This window comes from Corythoichthys intestinalis, chromosome 4, assembly GCF_030265065.1.
Source record: "Corythoichthys intestinalis isolate RoL2023-P3 chromosome 4, ASM3026506v1, whole genome shotgun sequence".
NCBI classification, from domain to species: Eukaryota; Metazoa; Chordata; class Actinopteri; order Syngnathiformes; family Syngnathidae; genus Corythoichthys; species Corythoichthys intestinalis.
Window position 1 is genome coordinate 50,118,767 of NC_080398.1, and position 13,930 is coordinate 50,132,696.

At 37.1% G+C, this 13,930-nt stretch overlaps 1 protein-coding gene across 1 annotated transcript in view; it reads left to right on the plus strand.

Moving 5' to 3' along the window:
* LOC130914599 (zinc finger protein 236-like) overlaps positions 1 to 13,930 on the plus strand; it is a 45,530-nt gene that overhangs the window by 11,476 nt on the left and 20,124 nt on the right. The window contains exons 7-16 of the mRNA XM_057833957.1: positions 1,562 to 1,684; positions 3,438 to 3,602; positions 3,753 to 3,933; positions 4,050 to 4,322; positions 6,593 to 6,796; positions 6,916 to 7,048; positions 9,774 to 10,034; positions 10,216 to 10,445; positions 12,750 to 12,851; positions 13,358 to 13,500. Of these exons, the coding sequence (XP_057689940.1) occupies positions 1,562 to 1,684; positions 3,438 to 3,602; positions 3,753 to 3,933; positions 4,050 to 4,322; positions 6,593 to 6,796; positions 6,916 to 7,048; positions 9,774 to 10,034; positions 10,216 to 10,445; positions 12,750 to 12,851; positions 13,358 to 13,500 (1,815 nt within the window). The remainder of the gene's footprint in view (positions 1 to 1,561; positions 1,685 to 3,437; positions 3,603 to 3,752; positions 3,934 to 4,049; positions 4,323 to 6,592; positions 6,797 to 6,915; positions 7,049 to 9,773; positions 10,035 to 10,215; positions 10,446 to 12,749; positions 12,852 to 13,357; positions 13,501 to 13,930) is intronic.

Genomic DNA, 13,930 nt, shown 5'->3' on the forward strand with positions numbered 1-13,930 from the left:
AAAGCTTTAGAAATGGCTTTTTAACCCTTCCCAAACTGATAGATGTCAATGACATCATCCATTTTTTTGATACATTCTTGAATTAATTTGGCTTATGGCAATTTGTTGCAGCTTTTCAAGCTCTGTTGTACAAGTTAATTTTGTCAAACAGGTTTTTTTGATTGAACAGGTTGAGAGTTAATCAGGCTTAGGATTGGTAAATACAAAGAAGACGAAAAAAAGCTTTCTAAAAAAATGTGTTGTGACATAGTTAAGGGGTGCAATTACCATACTTTTTCACACAGAGCCAGGAAGCTTTATCACAGACACTTGATTTAAAAAAAAAAAAAAAAAAATGCATCTTGTTTAGTTGCGTACCGCCTTTTACATGAATACAATTTACATTAAAGCACTTGTCTTTTCATTTAAAATAAATACAGTAATGAGTGCAATGCAAATAATGATGAATAACATACTACTTTGAAAATCCATACATATCTTTAATACCTCAGCAAACCCCCTTGACACTTTCCATTTTAGTCATGTGCTTTTCATCACCATCGGGATTTTCTTACCTTCTGCTTAATACAGCATGCATACTTGACATCTATTTCCCAACACCTTTGATCTTTCACTGCTTCCACTTCATGATTGCCACTTCTGTCCTTCACAAAGATGTTGGAGCTGTCATTCATCAAGAGCCTACTCTTCCCTTTTGATATTGACTTATCCTTCACTGAACTGCACAAATTTGACTTGTGAAAGACTCCTTGAAACCTAGTAATACATATTTTTCTGTGGACATTATAGATGCACTGAAAATTCAGTCAATGAAAGTATTAGACCAAATTGTGACCAAAATTGTTTTTGATTTCAGTCCGAAACACCAGGATGACTTTTGGTTCTCCCCAGAACTGGTGTACATTAGAGCGCGCATTGTCTTGAATTCCAAACTTCAGCCTGAGGGAAGGGCCATAACTTATCGCGCATTAAAAAAATGAATGGCGTCAACGGGGGGGTTGCGTTAATGCCAGTATTAATGCGTTTAACGGATAGCATTAATATACTAAATAAATAATGTATATTAAATAACACAAACACTTAACTTAGATTCAAGTAAGAGGCGCAAAATACTGTCCCTTGTGCCAGATTTGGCTCCCAGGCTGCAAGTTTGAGACACCTAGCTTAGCAGGTCTTCACACAATGCCACTGGAATATAATACAGTAGATACGCTGTTTGATGGTTTAGTGACACAAATCTTGGCAATAAAAATGGATAATAATAAAAAAAAAAAAATAATAATAATAATAAATAATAATAATAAATAAATAATAATAATGACAGTAAAAATCATCTTTTGTTGCTGCATATTGTGTATTTGTGTAAAATATTCAGCCACATGTGTCTACTTGTGTCTACTTGCACAACATAATCTTATCCAATGCAAGTTACCGCGCCAAAATAAGAGCTGGGCCAGCTCATAGCAATGTTGTACCTTATGCTAGGACCTACAAGGGGGCATTTGAAACTAGGTTAGTCGTTTAATATATGTTATGTTGATATTCTTTTTATTTTTAATAGGCAAAAGGTGTGCCATTGTTCCCCTGTATGGACTGCAGCTGCGTATTCAAGAAGTTGGGCAGTTTGAATGCACACATCGGCAAAATGCACATTTCTGTGATTGATGTGCCTTCCAGCACTTCGGTAAAAAAAACACAGTATGTAGGACAAAAGAATTTCAATGCACACACTGGAAATGCAAAAATCTGTTTTATTGATGTAGTTTTCAGTGCTTCATTAATCACAGTATGGAGGGAAAAACTAATTTTGAGGCCACATAATTGATGTAGTGGAATGTGTTAAATGTCTTGTGGTGCAAATATGCTTTATTATAGCAAACCTTGAGCATTTTAGTTTGGACCAGTCTAATGGTCAATAAGCATAACTGCTGTGCTAAGCTATGACCAGCCCATGTACAAAGGCAAAAGGCTTCTACATTCACTTTGAAGGCAACATGCATATTGCCCCAAAACCAATAATGAAAAACTGATGTCGATATTATCCGATATTTTTTATATTTTAAAACGCTTTTATCGGCCGATGTTATCTCTATTTATTATTCAGTATTGTCTTCAACCAATCACTTCTTGTTCCTGCACATCTTGTACCTCTCACTTGGACCATACTTTAAATCAAATCCCAATAACTTTGTTGTACTACAACCCCAATTACAATGAAGTCGGGACACTGTGTTAAACAAAATACAATAATCAGAATACAAATCATGTTCAACCTATATTTAATGGAATACAGTACAAAGACATGATATTCAATGCTCAAACTGTTAAACTTTGTTATGGCTGCAACACATTCCAAAAGAGCTGGGCAGAGCAGCATTTTTCTCCAAAATCTTTATGTATCTTTCAACGTTGATGATGCCTTCACAAATGTGTAAGTTGCCCATGCTACTGGCACTAACACAGCTCCTGGCTTTTGAACTGAGCAATGTTAAGAACCTGAGTAGGTTTTGTCCACTTTAGTCCAGAAGACATGGTGTCACAGTTTTCCATAAAGCACTCAAATGGTGTTTTGTTTTACCACAGACCAGTTTTCGACTTTGCCACACTCCATTTCCAATGACTGTACATCCGGCCCAAAGAAAACACCTGTGCTTCTAGGTCCTGTTTAGAAATGTCTTGTTTTGTTGTTGTTTTTTTTACACTGTAAAGTTTTATTTGGTAAAGGCGGATAGCACGTTGGATTGTGTTTACTGAAAGTGGTTTCTGGAAATATTGGTGAACCCATTCTGTGATTTCCTTAACAGTAGCATTCCTGTTTGTGGTTTAGTGCAGCTTGAAGATCATGGCCATCCTGTAGATTTTTTTTTTTTTTGTGTTGCCACTTACACGCAGTGATTTCTCCAGATTCACTGAACCGTTTTTAATAATAATACGAACCATAGAACATGAAATTCATAAATTTCTTGCAATTGTTTGTTGAGAAACATTGTCCTTAAACTGTTTGACTATTTTCTCACGCACTTGTTCAAAAAAGATAAACCTCGCCTCATCTTTGCTTGTGAATGACTTTGATTGTGAACTCAGGGAAGCTCCTTTTATACCAAGTGAAAAGGTGGCAGCCACCTTTTCCCAAATAGCCTGTTCACCTATGGGATGTCCCAAACTAGTGTTTGATGAGCATTCTTCAACTTTCTCAGTCTTTTTTGCCACCTGTGATTCAAATAAATATAAGTCAAACATAATTAGCCAATCATTGTATTTTCTTCATATTTGTTGAACACAATGTCCCAACTTCATTGGAATTTGGGTTGTACAATATATGCATATTGCTTACTTGGTGCATTACATTTTATGTGCTAATGAGATCTTTAAAAGCCTTGCCCCGATTTCCTGTCTTTTGTCACCTTTCATCCCCCTCATCACTCTGTGTCCCACAGGAGACAGACACAGCAGCTCCTGGTTCAGATGGTGGCGAAGGAGTAACAGATGTCATCCAGCAACTATTAGAACTTTCTGAGCAAGTCAATGGAGAGGCAGCCCTGCCCCAACCCCCAGAGCCAGCTGTAGCCATTGAAAGTGCCATTAATCCAGACATTTTACAGGTGAGTTGAGAATTTGCTCACATCCAATTGGGCATTGGAGGCTAATCAGAAAAATGTAGCTACTTTCAGGTCTTGGCAAAACCCATTAGAATTTTAAATATATAATCTGTAAAATTATGGCACATTTTTTTGATAAGATTTTTTTTCTAGCAAGCTCTAGAGAACAGTGGACTAAGTGTAGCTCCAACTCAGGATGTTGATCCGATTGCCAGAGAGCCTCAGAATCAGACATCTGAGGGGACTAAGGAAGAAGTAAAAAAAACACAGCTTCCAGACAAACCCATCAGGGAGAGAAAAAGAAGCATATTCAAGAAACCAATACAAATGCCAGGTATGTAAGCAGAATCGATCAAATGAAGATAATGCTACAATGATTAAGTACCAAATCTTTTGTCTAAATTCAGATGAAATAACTCACTGAAATGATATCTCCACTTTTATTCCTAGGCTCCATCAGGGAGGAAAATGGCATCCGCTGGCATGTATGCCCTTACTGCTCCAAGGAATTTAAGAAACCCAGTGACCTTGTTCGCCACATTCGCATTCATACCCATGAGAAGCCTTTCAAGTGCAAACAGTGCTTCCGAGCATTTGCTGTCAACAGTACTCTTACAGCCCATATGAAAACTCACACAGGCATCAAGGCATTTAAGTGTCAATGCTGTCTGAAGTGCTTCACTACATCTGGCAGCATGAAGGTACACATGCGACTGCATACAGGTGAGTTTTTCCCACTCTATTGATGGATTATGTTTCATATCAGGGGAAAGACTAATTAAATTTTAATAAACACAAGTTAAATGTTGGACCACTTTTTGAAATGGTAATCTCTATTTGCCCATTATATCCTGACTTATTTCTGAAACACTGCATTGTTAAATAGCCAAGAATGTACCATGATTTCCAGGCTTAATGCTGAGGCTTTCAAAGCTGGTCCGCTATGAGCTGAGTATTTAACAGGGGTAGACAATAAGGGAAGTTCTCTGGCCCCACTACCAAAACCACTGAACCAGGTCAATGCATCAGTTATTTATCCCAATAATAAAGAAAAAGAACAGTTTGCTTGAATAACATGAATAACATTTTTTTTAGGTAGAGTTAATGAAAAGTGCAGCAAAACGATGCAAAAACATAAATCTAGTGCAAATAATCCATAATCACATTCATAATCACTCAGGTATAGCCAACATTTTTTCTTGGGCACTCCGGGGGGAGGCCCGTGGGAGAGCCTCGTGCCTGGGCGAAGCTTTCCCTTTCTTCCCCTTACAGAGATACTAACAATCAATCAGCAGCAGTAATCAGGTTGCGCGCGTTCACGCGGGAGCGAGCGAGCAAATCAGCTGTATTTACACCCCACGGAGAGCAACGGCTGAAGCATAGATTGTAAGGTTGTCTTTAATCAGGATAGTTTAAAGTTGTCAAAACACGGAATCACTGGGAATCAATGTGAAATAAGATTTTTTTCTTTTTAATCGATGCATTACTTTTAATGGCCCAACCGGGCCAGTGGTTGCAGCATTCTGGTGGCGCTGACGGTTTCAACAGTACGTCCGGGCCACTAGACCATTTACTGTGATCTTTTTTATTTACTGTATGTAGCCCTATGGTTCACACATGTACACGTACGTACGCACACATGCACGCCTAGATAAGTGCACATACTCACACGCCGGCGTGCACACACACTTACAAAAATGCACATTACAGAATCAGAATGCCCTTTACTGTCATTTTACAGTACAAGCACTTGCAGAATGAAATTGGAGCTTCTCCCTATCAGTACAGAGAATACCAAATATAAAAATAAAAACACAGATGCTCAAACCAAAGAAAAGCCAATAGCAAGTTTGAAAATATACATTTAAAAAATAAATATAAACTGAGTAACATATAGGTCTAAGTATAAATAGGAGAATGGTATGAATAAATACGATTTATTGAGCATACAGTACATTATATGGCACAACAATTAGATTGCACTCGGTATGATGAGTTCTTATTGTACAGTGATGAATGGTTTTACAATCTGCTGTTGTTTAAGGCAGTCTGTAAAGCAATTGGAGTAAAATCAATTCCCTGACTTTGCCACCATCCTATGTGTTCATTTGGAACCTTCAGCAAACTGCACTCTGCATTGCATTTTTACATGTGATCACATTGTTTGGGTCAAGTGTCTTCAATTTTGAGTTGTTGTGTTGAAAAAATTAAGGCAGATGGGTTTATTGTGTTCATGTTTTGGTGACTGTGGCAAGCACGTTGTATTGTTTGAGCTTTAATTTGCAAACTTGAGCGAAGTTGTTTTAAAACTTGTGTTTCAGCAATGCAAAATGTGTTTAGATGAATGAGAATGGAGAATTGTGTTTTGTGAATTAAGTGTGAAATGTGTTTGTGGTATTGACAGATGAGGGCTAGTTTGATTAAATGTGTTTAGACATCTGCTCATTTTGTTTAGTCTTTAGTGAGTTGGATTTTGGGTTTTAGCAATTGTGAAAAACTGTGATAAGGTTCTCTGCAAAGTGGCCTTGTCCCTGCTAGTCTATTTTACATAACTACGCAAGAATCAACTCCTGCAATTTTAAGTATTATTCTCTTTTGTATACTGTAGTGCCCCATTACCATCGCCTCTATAAGCACTCTTTGGAATATCTTTACCTTCCTATTTTTAGTTATTTACAGTTGGTATCCTGAACACTAGAAAAAAATTCTAAAGTGGTTGTTGCTTGATTAATTTTCGGCATCTCAAGAGAAGGCTACTGAATTGGCTCAAATTCTGGTTCAAATTGCTCTCTGAATTTTCTCATTCATGATCAAAATGGTAAAGCCATGAATGAGAGTGCGGTCACATTTAAGCACTTCATGATGCTGGAGGGTCATAGACAAATATTTTAAATACGGTCACAGTCAGCATGATTTTTAATTGTCAATGTATTCAAGACATCTTTTCTTTGTTTCTTTTTTTCTTTTATTGATTTATTTTGATTTTTTTTAAGGTGTTCGCCCTTTCTCATGCCCACACTGTGATCGGATCTTCCGTACATCGGGACATCGGAAAACACATATTGCATCTCACTTCAAAAGTTTACAACAAAAGAAGCATAGGTTTCCAAGAAAAACAAACAAATCAAAAGTTTCTAAGAGTAATTTACCATTACCTGATATCCCACTGCAGGAGCCTATTCTCATTACGGATTTCGGTAAGACCAGGTTTCCACAATGTCTAAAATACATGTGAAAACTATTTCTTAACATTAATAGTTGCTTCATTAATTGGTATCTAAGCATAAATGAAGCCAAAGTGTTGGTTGTTCAACAGGCCTTATCCCATCTCAGAACCCTCGCCTAGCATTCCAACAGTACCTGGAGGTGGTGGGCAGCGATCGTCCATATAAGTGCCAGTTCTGCAATAAGGCCTATAAGAAATCAAGTCATCTTAAACAGCATGTTAGGTAAGTAAAGCCTTCTAATAATTGCCCTGCTCATTGAAATAATGGTTATTGAATGGTTTGGACTAGTACTGTAAATTCTGCACTATGTACATTGGGCACCTGATTATTGGCATGACCTCCCAAATTTAATAAAATTTAAGAAAAAAATTACACATTTATTTACTATACAATGGTATCTTAATTTGGGATATTTGCATAAAAAGACATTACAGAGAAAAATTCGATTGATCAAACAATCTCTTTATTTAACAAATCAACACGCAGAGTTGTGTTCTCATCATTCATCCGCAAACACACCCGTGAGGGTCTTGCTGAAATCTAGGCTGGGTGGGAGGTTGCGGGGGGTCCGGATGGGGTGGGCTTGGCTTGGGCCAAAGTAAAATTTTACTATGTTGGCTAAAACAAAAGAATGCTGGCCTGCTAAGTACAATGAATGAAAAGCGTGCTTGTGGCAACAAGGCATCATAAAGCTTGTTAGTAAGGGTGTAACGGTACATGTATTCGTATTGAACCGTTTCGGTGCTTGGTGCTCGGTTCGGAACGGACGCGTACCGAACGAGTTTCTGACGTAATGTAACCCTTACTTTTCGAGGATGTGAGTCGATCGGGTTAGAGTTTCTTTGTGTAGATTACATTTACTCCGTCTTCTCTACTATAATGAGGACCAACACGGTAGGACAGTATATAACCTAGAAACGTCAACGGCGCGACAACGTGGCCACCGCGAGGACGCAGTGAAACGCGGGCGTTAAAGTCGATCAGCCAATGCACACCAGTCGCAGTGCGGCCGCGTGTTTTAGACGCGTCCCAGAAGCGGCTCAACGCGATGCATGCGAAAAGAACGGCAGAGTTTATTATTTGACGCGAGACACGGCCCTACTGCGTCAATACTACTAGCTAGCAGACTGGGCAGACCGGAAGTCACTCGTGTAAAAATACAGTGGAGCCGGTCGATTTTCAAACTAATATGCAATCGTATCCCACTTTTTGAGTCCATCAGATCTCTTGAGTGGTAGATTGGGGCACAGTTGACTTGTCTTTTTTGATTTACTGTTGTCTTCTCTGCTATAATAATAACCAACACGGCCCCGTGTTCAATACAAAACCCTCCTACCACAACAAAACAAGTAGGAACTAATATTCACATTGGAACTAAAGTTATACAACATAAAATATACAATATAAATGAATACTACATCACATTTGTAAAATACAAACACATATTAAAATAAATAATAGCCCATTTAAATAAAATAATTTGAAATGAGCTAAAACACCTGTAATTAAATAATAACAATACACAGATCCTGCTTACACAATTAAATTTATTAATTTCTGTGTGGTGCTTTAACTTGAGAAAATCCACCAATAAAGCTTTTGAAAACCGTTCATAAGGAGGAAAAAATCATTGAGGCATTTCATTTGTAAAATACATGTTAAAATCTTTGTCATTGGGATTGCTTTTCTCTTTAGCACAGGACTTCTTTTTTCTTCTTTCTTTCAGATAGAAAGCTGACCAATACGTGGGGTCTGAAAGGCAAATTGTTGTTGGATTATTATCTTTAAATACTCGCTACTTTTTGAGCAGTATTCTATCTTAGTATAGGCTACTGTTCCTATTGTTGAAAGCACAAAAGTGTGTAATAAACAACTAGCACATTTATATTTTGCATTTTGATTTCTTACTGTACCGGAAATGAATCGAACCGTGACCTCAAAACCGAGGTACGTACCGAACTGAGATTTTTGTGTACTGTTACACCCCTACGGTGTTAGCCCATAAAAACCCATAAATAAGCCACTTTGTTATTAAATCTGCAGGTTTCAAAGGGAGAGAGCGTAATTAGTTGTAGGCAATACTACACGATATAAAGTATAAATATCAACATCACTATGTGCACATGCGCAATAGTCCTATCGCAGGATGTGCGAGAATTAATTTTAATTTTTTTAACGTTTAAACTTTTGGTTTGCTTCATAAAAGCAGCAAGTGCGCCGAGACATGGATTCCTGTATCCCTTTAATATACAGCAATCTTCATCATTCACAGATAAACCCCCTTAGCCTGCATTAAACGGTATTATATGAATACAATCATGTTTCCCGGTTTTGCAATTTTTTTGCACTTTCAGTTCTTAATTAAGTGAATAATAAATAAATACCTTAAACAAATACAATTAATGTAAATTGAAGCACCTTAAATCTACAATGCAACAATAAAAATATAGAAACTAAAATAACATTTTATTCATTAATATTATGATAAATTATTAAAGAATATAAAATAAACAAAGAAATTAAGAATACAAGGATAAATGAGAAAAACAAGGGGAAACTCAGGAAAAACAATCTAATAAAATACTGAACGCAATAAACTAATACAAAAAGATGGTGAGTCAAACAAAGTCTTCCCAAACAGAGCTATTCAAGTCATCTGGTGAAAATTATTCTAGTTCTAATATTGCAATATACTGTATATCGAAAACCTCCAAAAAGTCGCAATGCAAGTTATTTTCCAATATTGTTCAGACCTAATTAGAAGCTTATAGTCTGAAATACACGTTAGCTAATACAAAACAAATCTCAAGCTCAAATATCATAGCTGATTGTGGAGCAACTGTACATTTTGGACTTCTCTGTTTTTCATTCTTCTGCTCAAAATGTGAAAAAACCAAAAAGAATCAGATGGAATACTGTCATTGTTTTTTCAATTTGCTTAAACAAGATCTCATACAGGAGAAAGGCCATACAAGTGTGTCCAGTGTAGTCGGGGTTTCGCCTCCTCAGGGGTTCTCAAAGCACACATCAGGACCCATTCAGGACTGAAGGCATACAAGTGTGTCATGTGCGATACAACGTTCACGACCAGTGGTAGCCTACGTCGTCACATGACGACCCATAGTGACCTGCGACCTTACATGTGCCCATACTGCCAGAAGACCTTCAAGTCATCTCCAAACTGTCGGAAACACATGAAGACACACAGGTTTGAATTGATTTGTTATTGTAATAACACGCAGTAACGGTAGAGTCAAGTATATGTTTAAACTGTCTATTTTAAGACTTTGCAATATGATGCACTGTAACCTTTTCTTATCAATTAATTCAAACAAAGTCTTGTTCGAAGTTGATAGGAATGTTTTTCCACGCATTCAACCCTAAAACAGATATGAACTGGCTCAGCAATTGCAGCCTCAGTCATCAGACCAGCTTGAAGCTGGCACAGTGCCCCACAATATACAGGTAGAGATGGAGGGAAACTCCCTTCAGCAACCACCTGCAACTTCAGGTGAGCAAGAAAATATGCTGGGACTTGGTCAAGGAGAGAATGTAAGCGGAGGCCAGCCAGTGACGTTAGAAGCTCAGTTGGCAGATGAACCACTGGTGCAAAGAGAAGGTAACAAGAATGGTCACACACAATCACCAAGGACATTAGGCCTTTCCATCACCATTTAATAGCTGCTAGATATTTATAGCAACTAGGTCTGCCGAGCACCTTTCAAACACTGTACATATAATATGCCCTTTACTCTTATATAAAGCAAGCAAGTTACATAGAGCAAAACATGGCTTTTTATCAGTTGCTTCCTCCAAATATTTATACTAATTGTAAATAATTTTTGTACGTCAGTAGAAAAAAAATGCCTCTTCCACTAGCAAAGCACAAAATCTTCTAAAATACAAGTAATACAGGATATGAATAATTGTAATGTTCTGTGTACAAAACCAAAAAGACAAGCTAAGCAGTGGACCTCTGAGCTATCCCTAATCTATACAACCAGCTCCTTACTCACCAAGTCACCAAGGAAAGCGACAAAACACAAGAAAATGTGCTAATGTTGTTGTGTTTTCCTTATAGGCTTAGCATTTTGTTGCTGATGTAACTGTTAATGTATGCATTAATTTAAGGGTTTGAATTGGAGATACAGTACGGCCAAAAGTTTGGACACGCCTTGTCATTTGTGAATTTTCTTTACTTTCATGACTATTTACATTGTAATTTTTCAGTGAAGGTAATAAAGTTATGAATGAACACTTGGGGAATTATGTTCTTGGCAAGAAAAAAAGGTGAAATAACTAAAAACATGTCTTATATTCTAGTATCTTCAAAGTAGCCACCCTTTCCTCCAATTACATTTTTGCACACTATTGGCATTCTCTCAATAAGCTTCAATTAAGAGGTAGTCACCTGAAACGTTTTTCAATTCGCACGTATGCCTTATCAGCAGTGTTGTCACAGATTACTTGAAAAAGTAATTTAATTACTGATTATGCCTCAAAAAAGTAATCTAGTTACTTTACTGATTACTTTATTATCTAAGTAACTAACTTACTTTAAAAGTAATATTGGTTACTTTTCACCAATTTTTCACCCTTTGCTTCCACAACATAAGAATGCCAACAAAAAAATGTCATCACATGTAATTGACTGTCCGATAATTAAATTTAGAGGGGAAGATCAGAATTGTTCACATAAGGCTTAATCTTCAAGTTAGCGGAGCTTTAATTAGTTGATGGAGTTTATTTCAACCACAATTGACTCACGGTAGTTTGGCCACTCCAGAGCCCTGAAACTAAAAAATAACTGACAAACTGCATGGAATTTGTTGAAATCAACTTCACTGATTAGTTAAACACCTGATAACTCAAAGATTAAGCCTAATGTCAAAAATTCTGAACTTCGGGTTAGGGTTTAGGGGTTAGTGTTAACAGCATATCAGTGCCAAAGTAAAACAATACAAATTGACTGCACATTAATCAACAACACACAAATGAATTTCAAAGTACAATAAACATAAAGGTGGGGGCGGGCGCAATTGCCCGCGTACAACCCAGAAGTATGCCGTACACACACGCGGTCAATTTGGCCACAAAACGTGGCACTATACACTCAATCCAACTTATATCACATCCCAAAGATGCTAAATAAATACGTCACCTCGTGGCATAAATGTGCAACCTGAATATGATGTTAACAATGCTCGCCAACTACCCGCCGTTGCAATGGGAAAGCTACGAAACGGCCGCACATGTAGTGACTACAACCTATTGTTGGAACTCTCAAGAATGAAGGAAAAATACATTTATTCATGTACACGCACGGATCAATATTCCCTCGCACATCTTAACAGGTGGCTGCACTCTGCTCGAATGTGCACCCTTGCTCCACACGCCTTTCTTACTCCCAAAACAGCACGTGTGTCTCAAAACCAAAACAGAAAGTAACTATGAGCGGTTACAATGGAAATGAACTTTGAGTGGGAACCTTTCAAACATTTTCTATTCAAAATGCTCATCGTAAATGACTGCAATATTATTCATTCTACATACATTATTAGGCAATAACAAAATAGTAACGCAAATAAACTAAGGAAACTAACTTCAATAAGATTAGTGGTTTGGAAAAATTAAAACGTTAGATTACTCGTTACTGAAAGAAAGTAATAAGATTACAATAACGCGTCACTAACGTTAGTGACAACACTGCTTATCAGGGTTAATTAGTCGAATTTATTGCTTTTATCAATGTGACTGGGACCTTATTTTGTGTTGCGTTGATTGAGGTGTGTCCAAACTTTTGGCCTGTACTGTACATTTAGGTCTTACTCACAATTAATGCATAATTATCTACTGTACATCTTCAAAGTGTATTCTATTGAACACTAGATGATTAGCCTTCTACCTCTCTTTCCTTTTATAGATTCCTATGTGACTACCCAACACACTTTGCCACAGAATATCACCCAGTTTGAGACGCCAACACTCCCTCAGACCACATTTGACCAACAAGCTTTAACACAAGGTATATTCCTTCTAAAAGAGTCATTATATAAATTGAAAATACACCTAACTTTGACAACCTTGATTAACCACTTATACTTGTGTCAGCTCTAAATAAAGAAAATTATTAATTCCTATCAGTCTTTCCCTCACTTCTGATAATTTTTTTCCTTTTCAAAACCTCTTTGACATTGGGTTGCTGATCTACGCCATTGATTGAACCTACATGCATTTGAAACAGCAGTTTTTTCACTGATTGTACACTCAGATCTTGATAGGCTTTTTAATAGTCATTTACAAACATCTGAAGTATGTAATGTAAATTCAATACTCCTAATGCATCTCCATCACCATGCAGAGTAACGATGAGAAATTGATTTCATGGGACATTTAGCAGTTTTTACCATGCATTAATTTTTAATCTATAAATTCAGAAATGTTTAAATTCTAAAATGCTTTCAGTAACCTCTCTCTGCAATTTGTTTATTTAATGGTCACAACACTGTATTTTTGTGTGCACTCCTCCAGGCTTTGCAATGACAGAATCGAGTTACAATCAAAGCCAATTCTCCACTGTCCAGCAGCTGCAGGACTCCAGCACATTGGAGTCTCAGGCCCTTTCATCCAGTTTTAACACCCCCAGTTTGCTTCATGTTCCCAGTGCTGAAGTGGTAAGTCCCGACCTCAAAATCCGCTCCCTCGGCCCTGGTTTTCAGTAAACTCTGTAACTTGCAGTTGGATTGCATTTCATATGAACTAAGACTTGAGGCGCATACAGAACAGTCCTAAAACAAAATTAACTATCTGATTAATTTAAAATGGCTTGATTAATAGCCTCTTAATCAGGATTGAACACGAGGCTGGCTGCTTGTTTGAATTACAATGATTAATCACTACATAACTTAAGAATTTTAGAAGAAAAACATTTTATGCTAGGATAAAATAGGGCCATTTGTCAAGTCTTATCAAAATGAGGTCATACCTGTATAATCTAACGCATAATTGCTGTTGGGCAGAATCCCAAAAACTATTTTTTAGGGAAATAGATATGGAATAAATAATTTTTCAATCATAAAACATTGTATTTTTCAGGTTCTATAG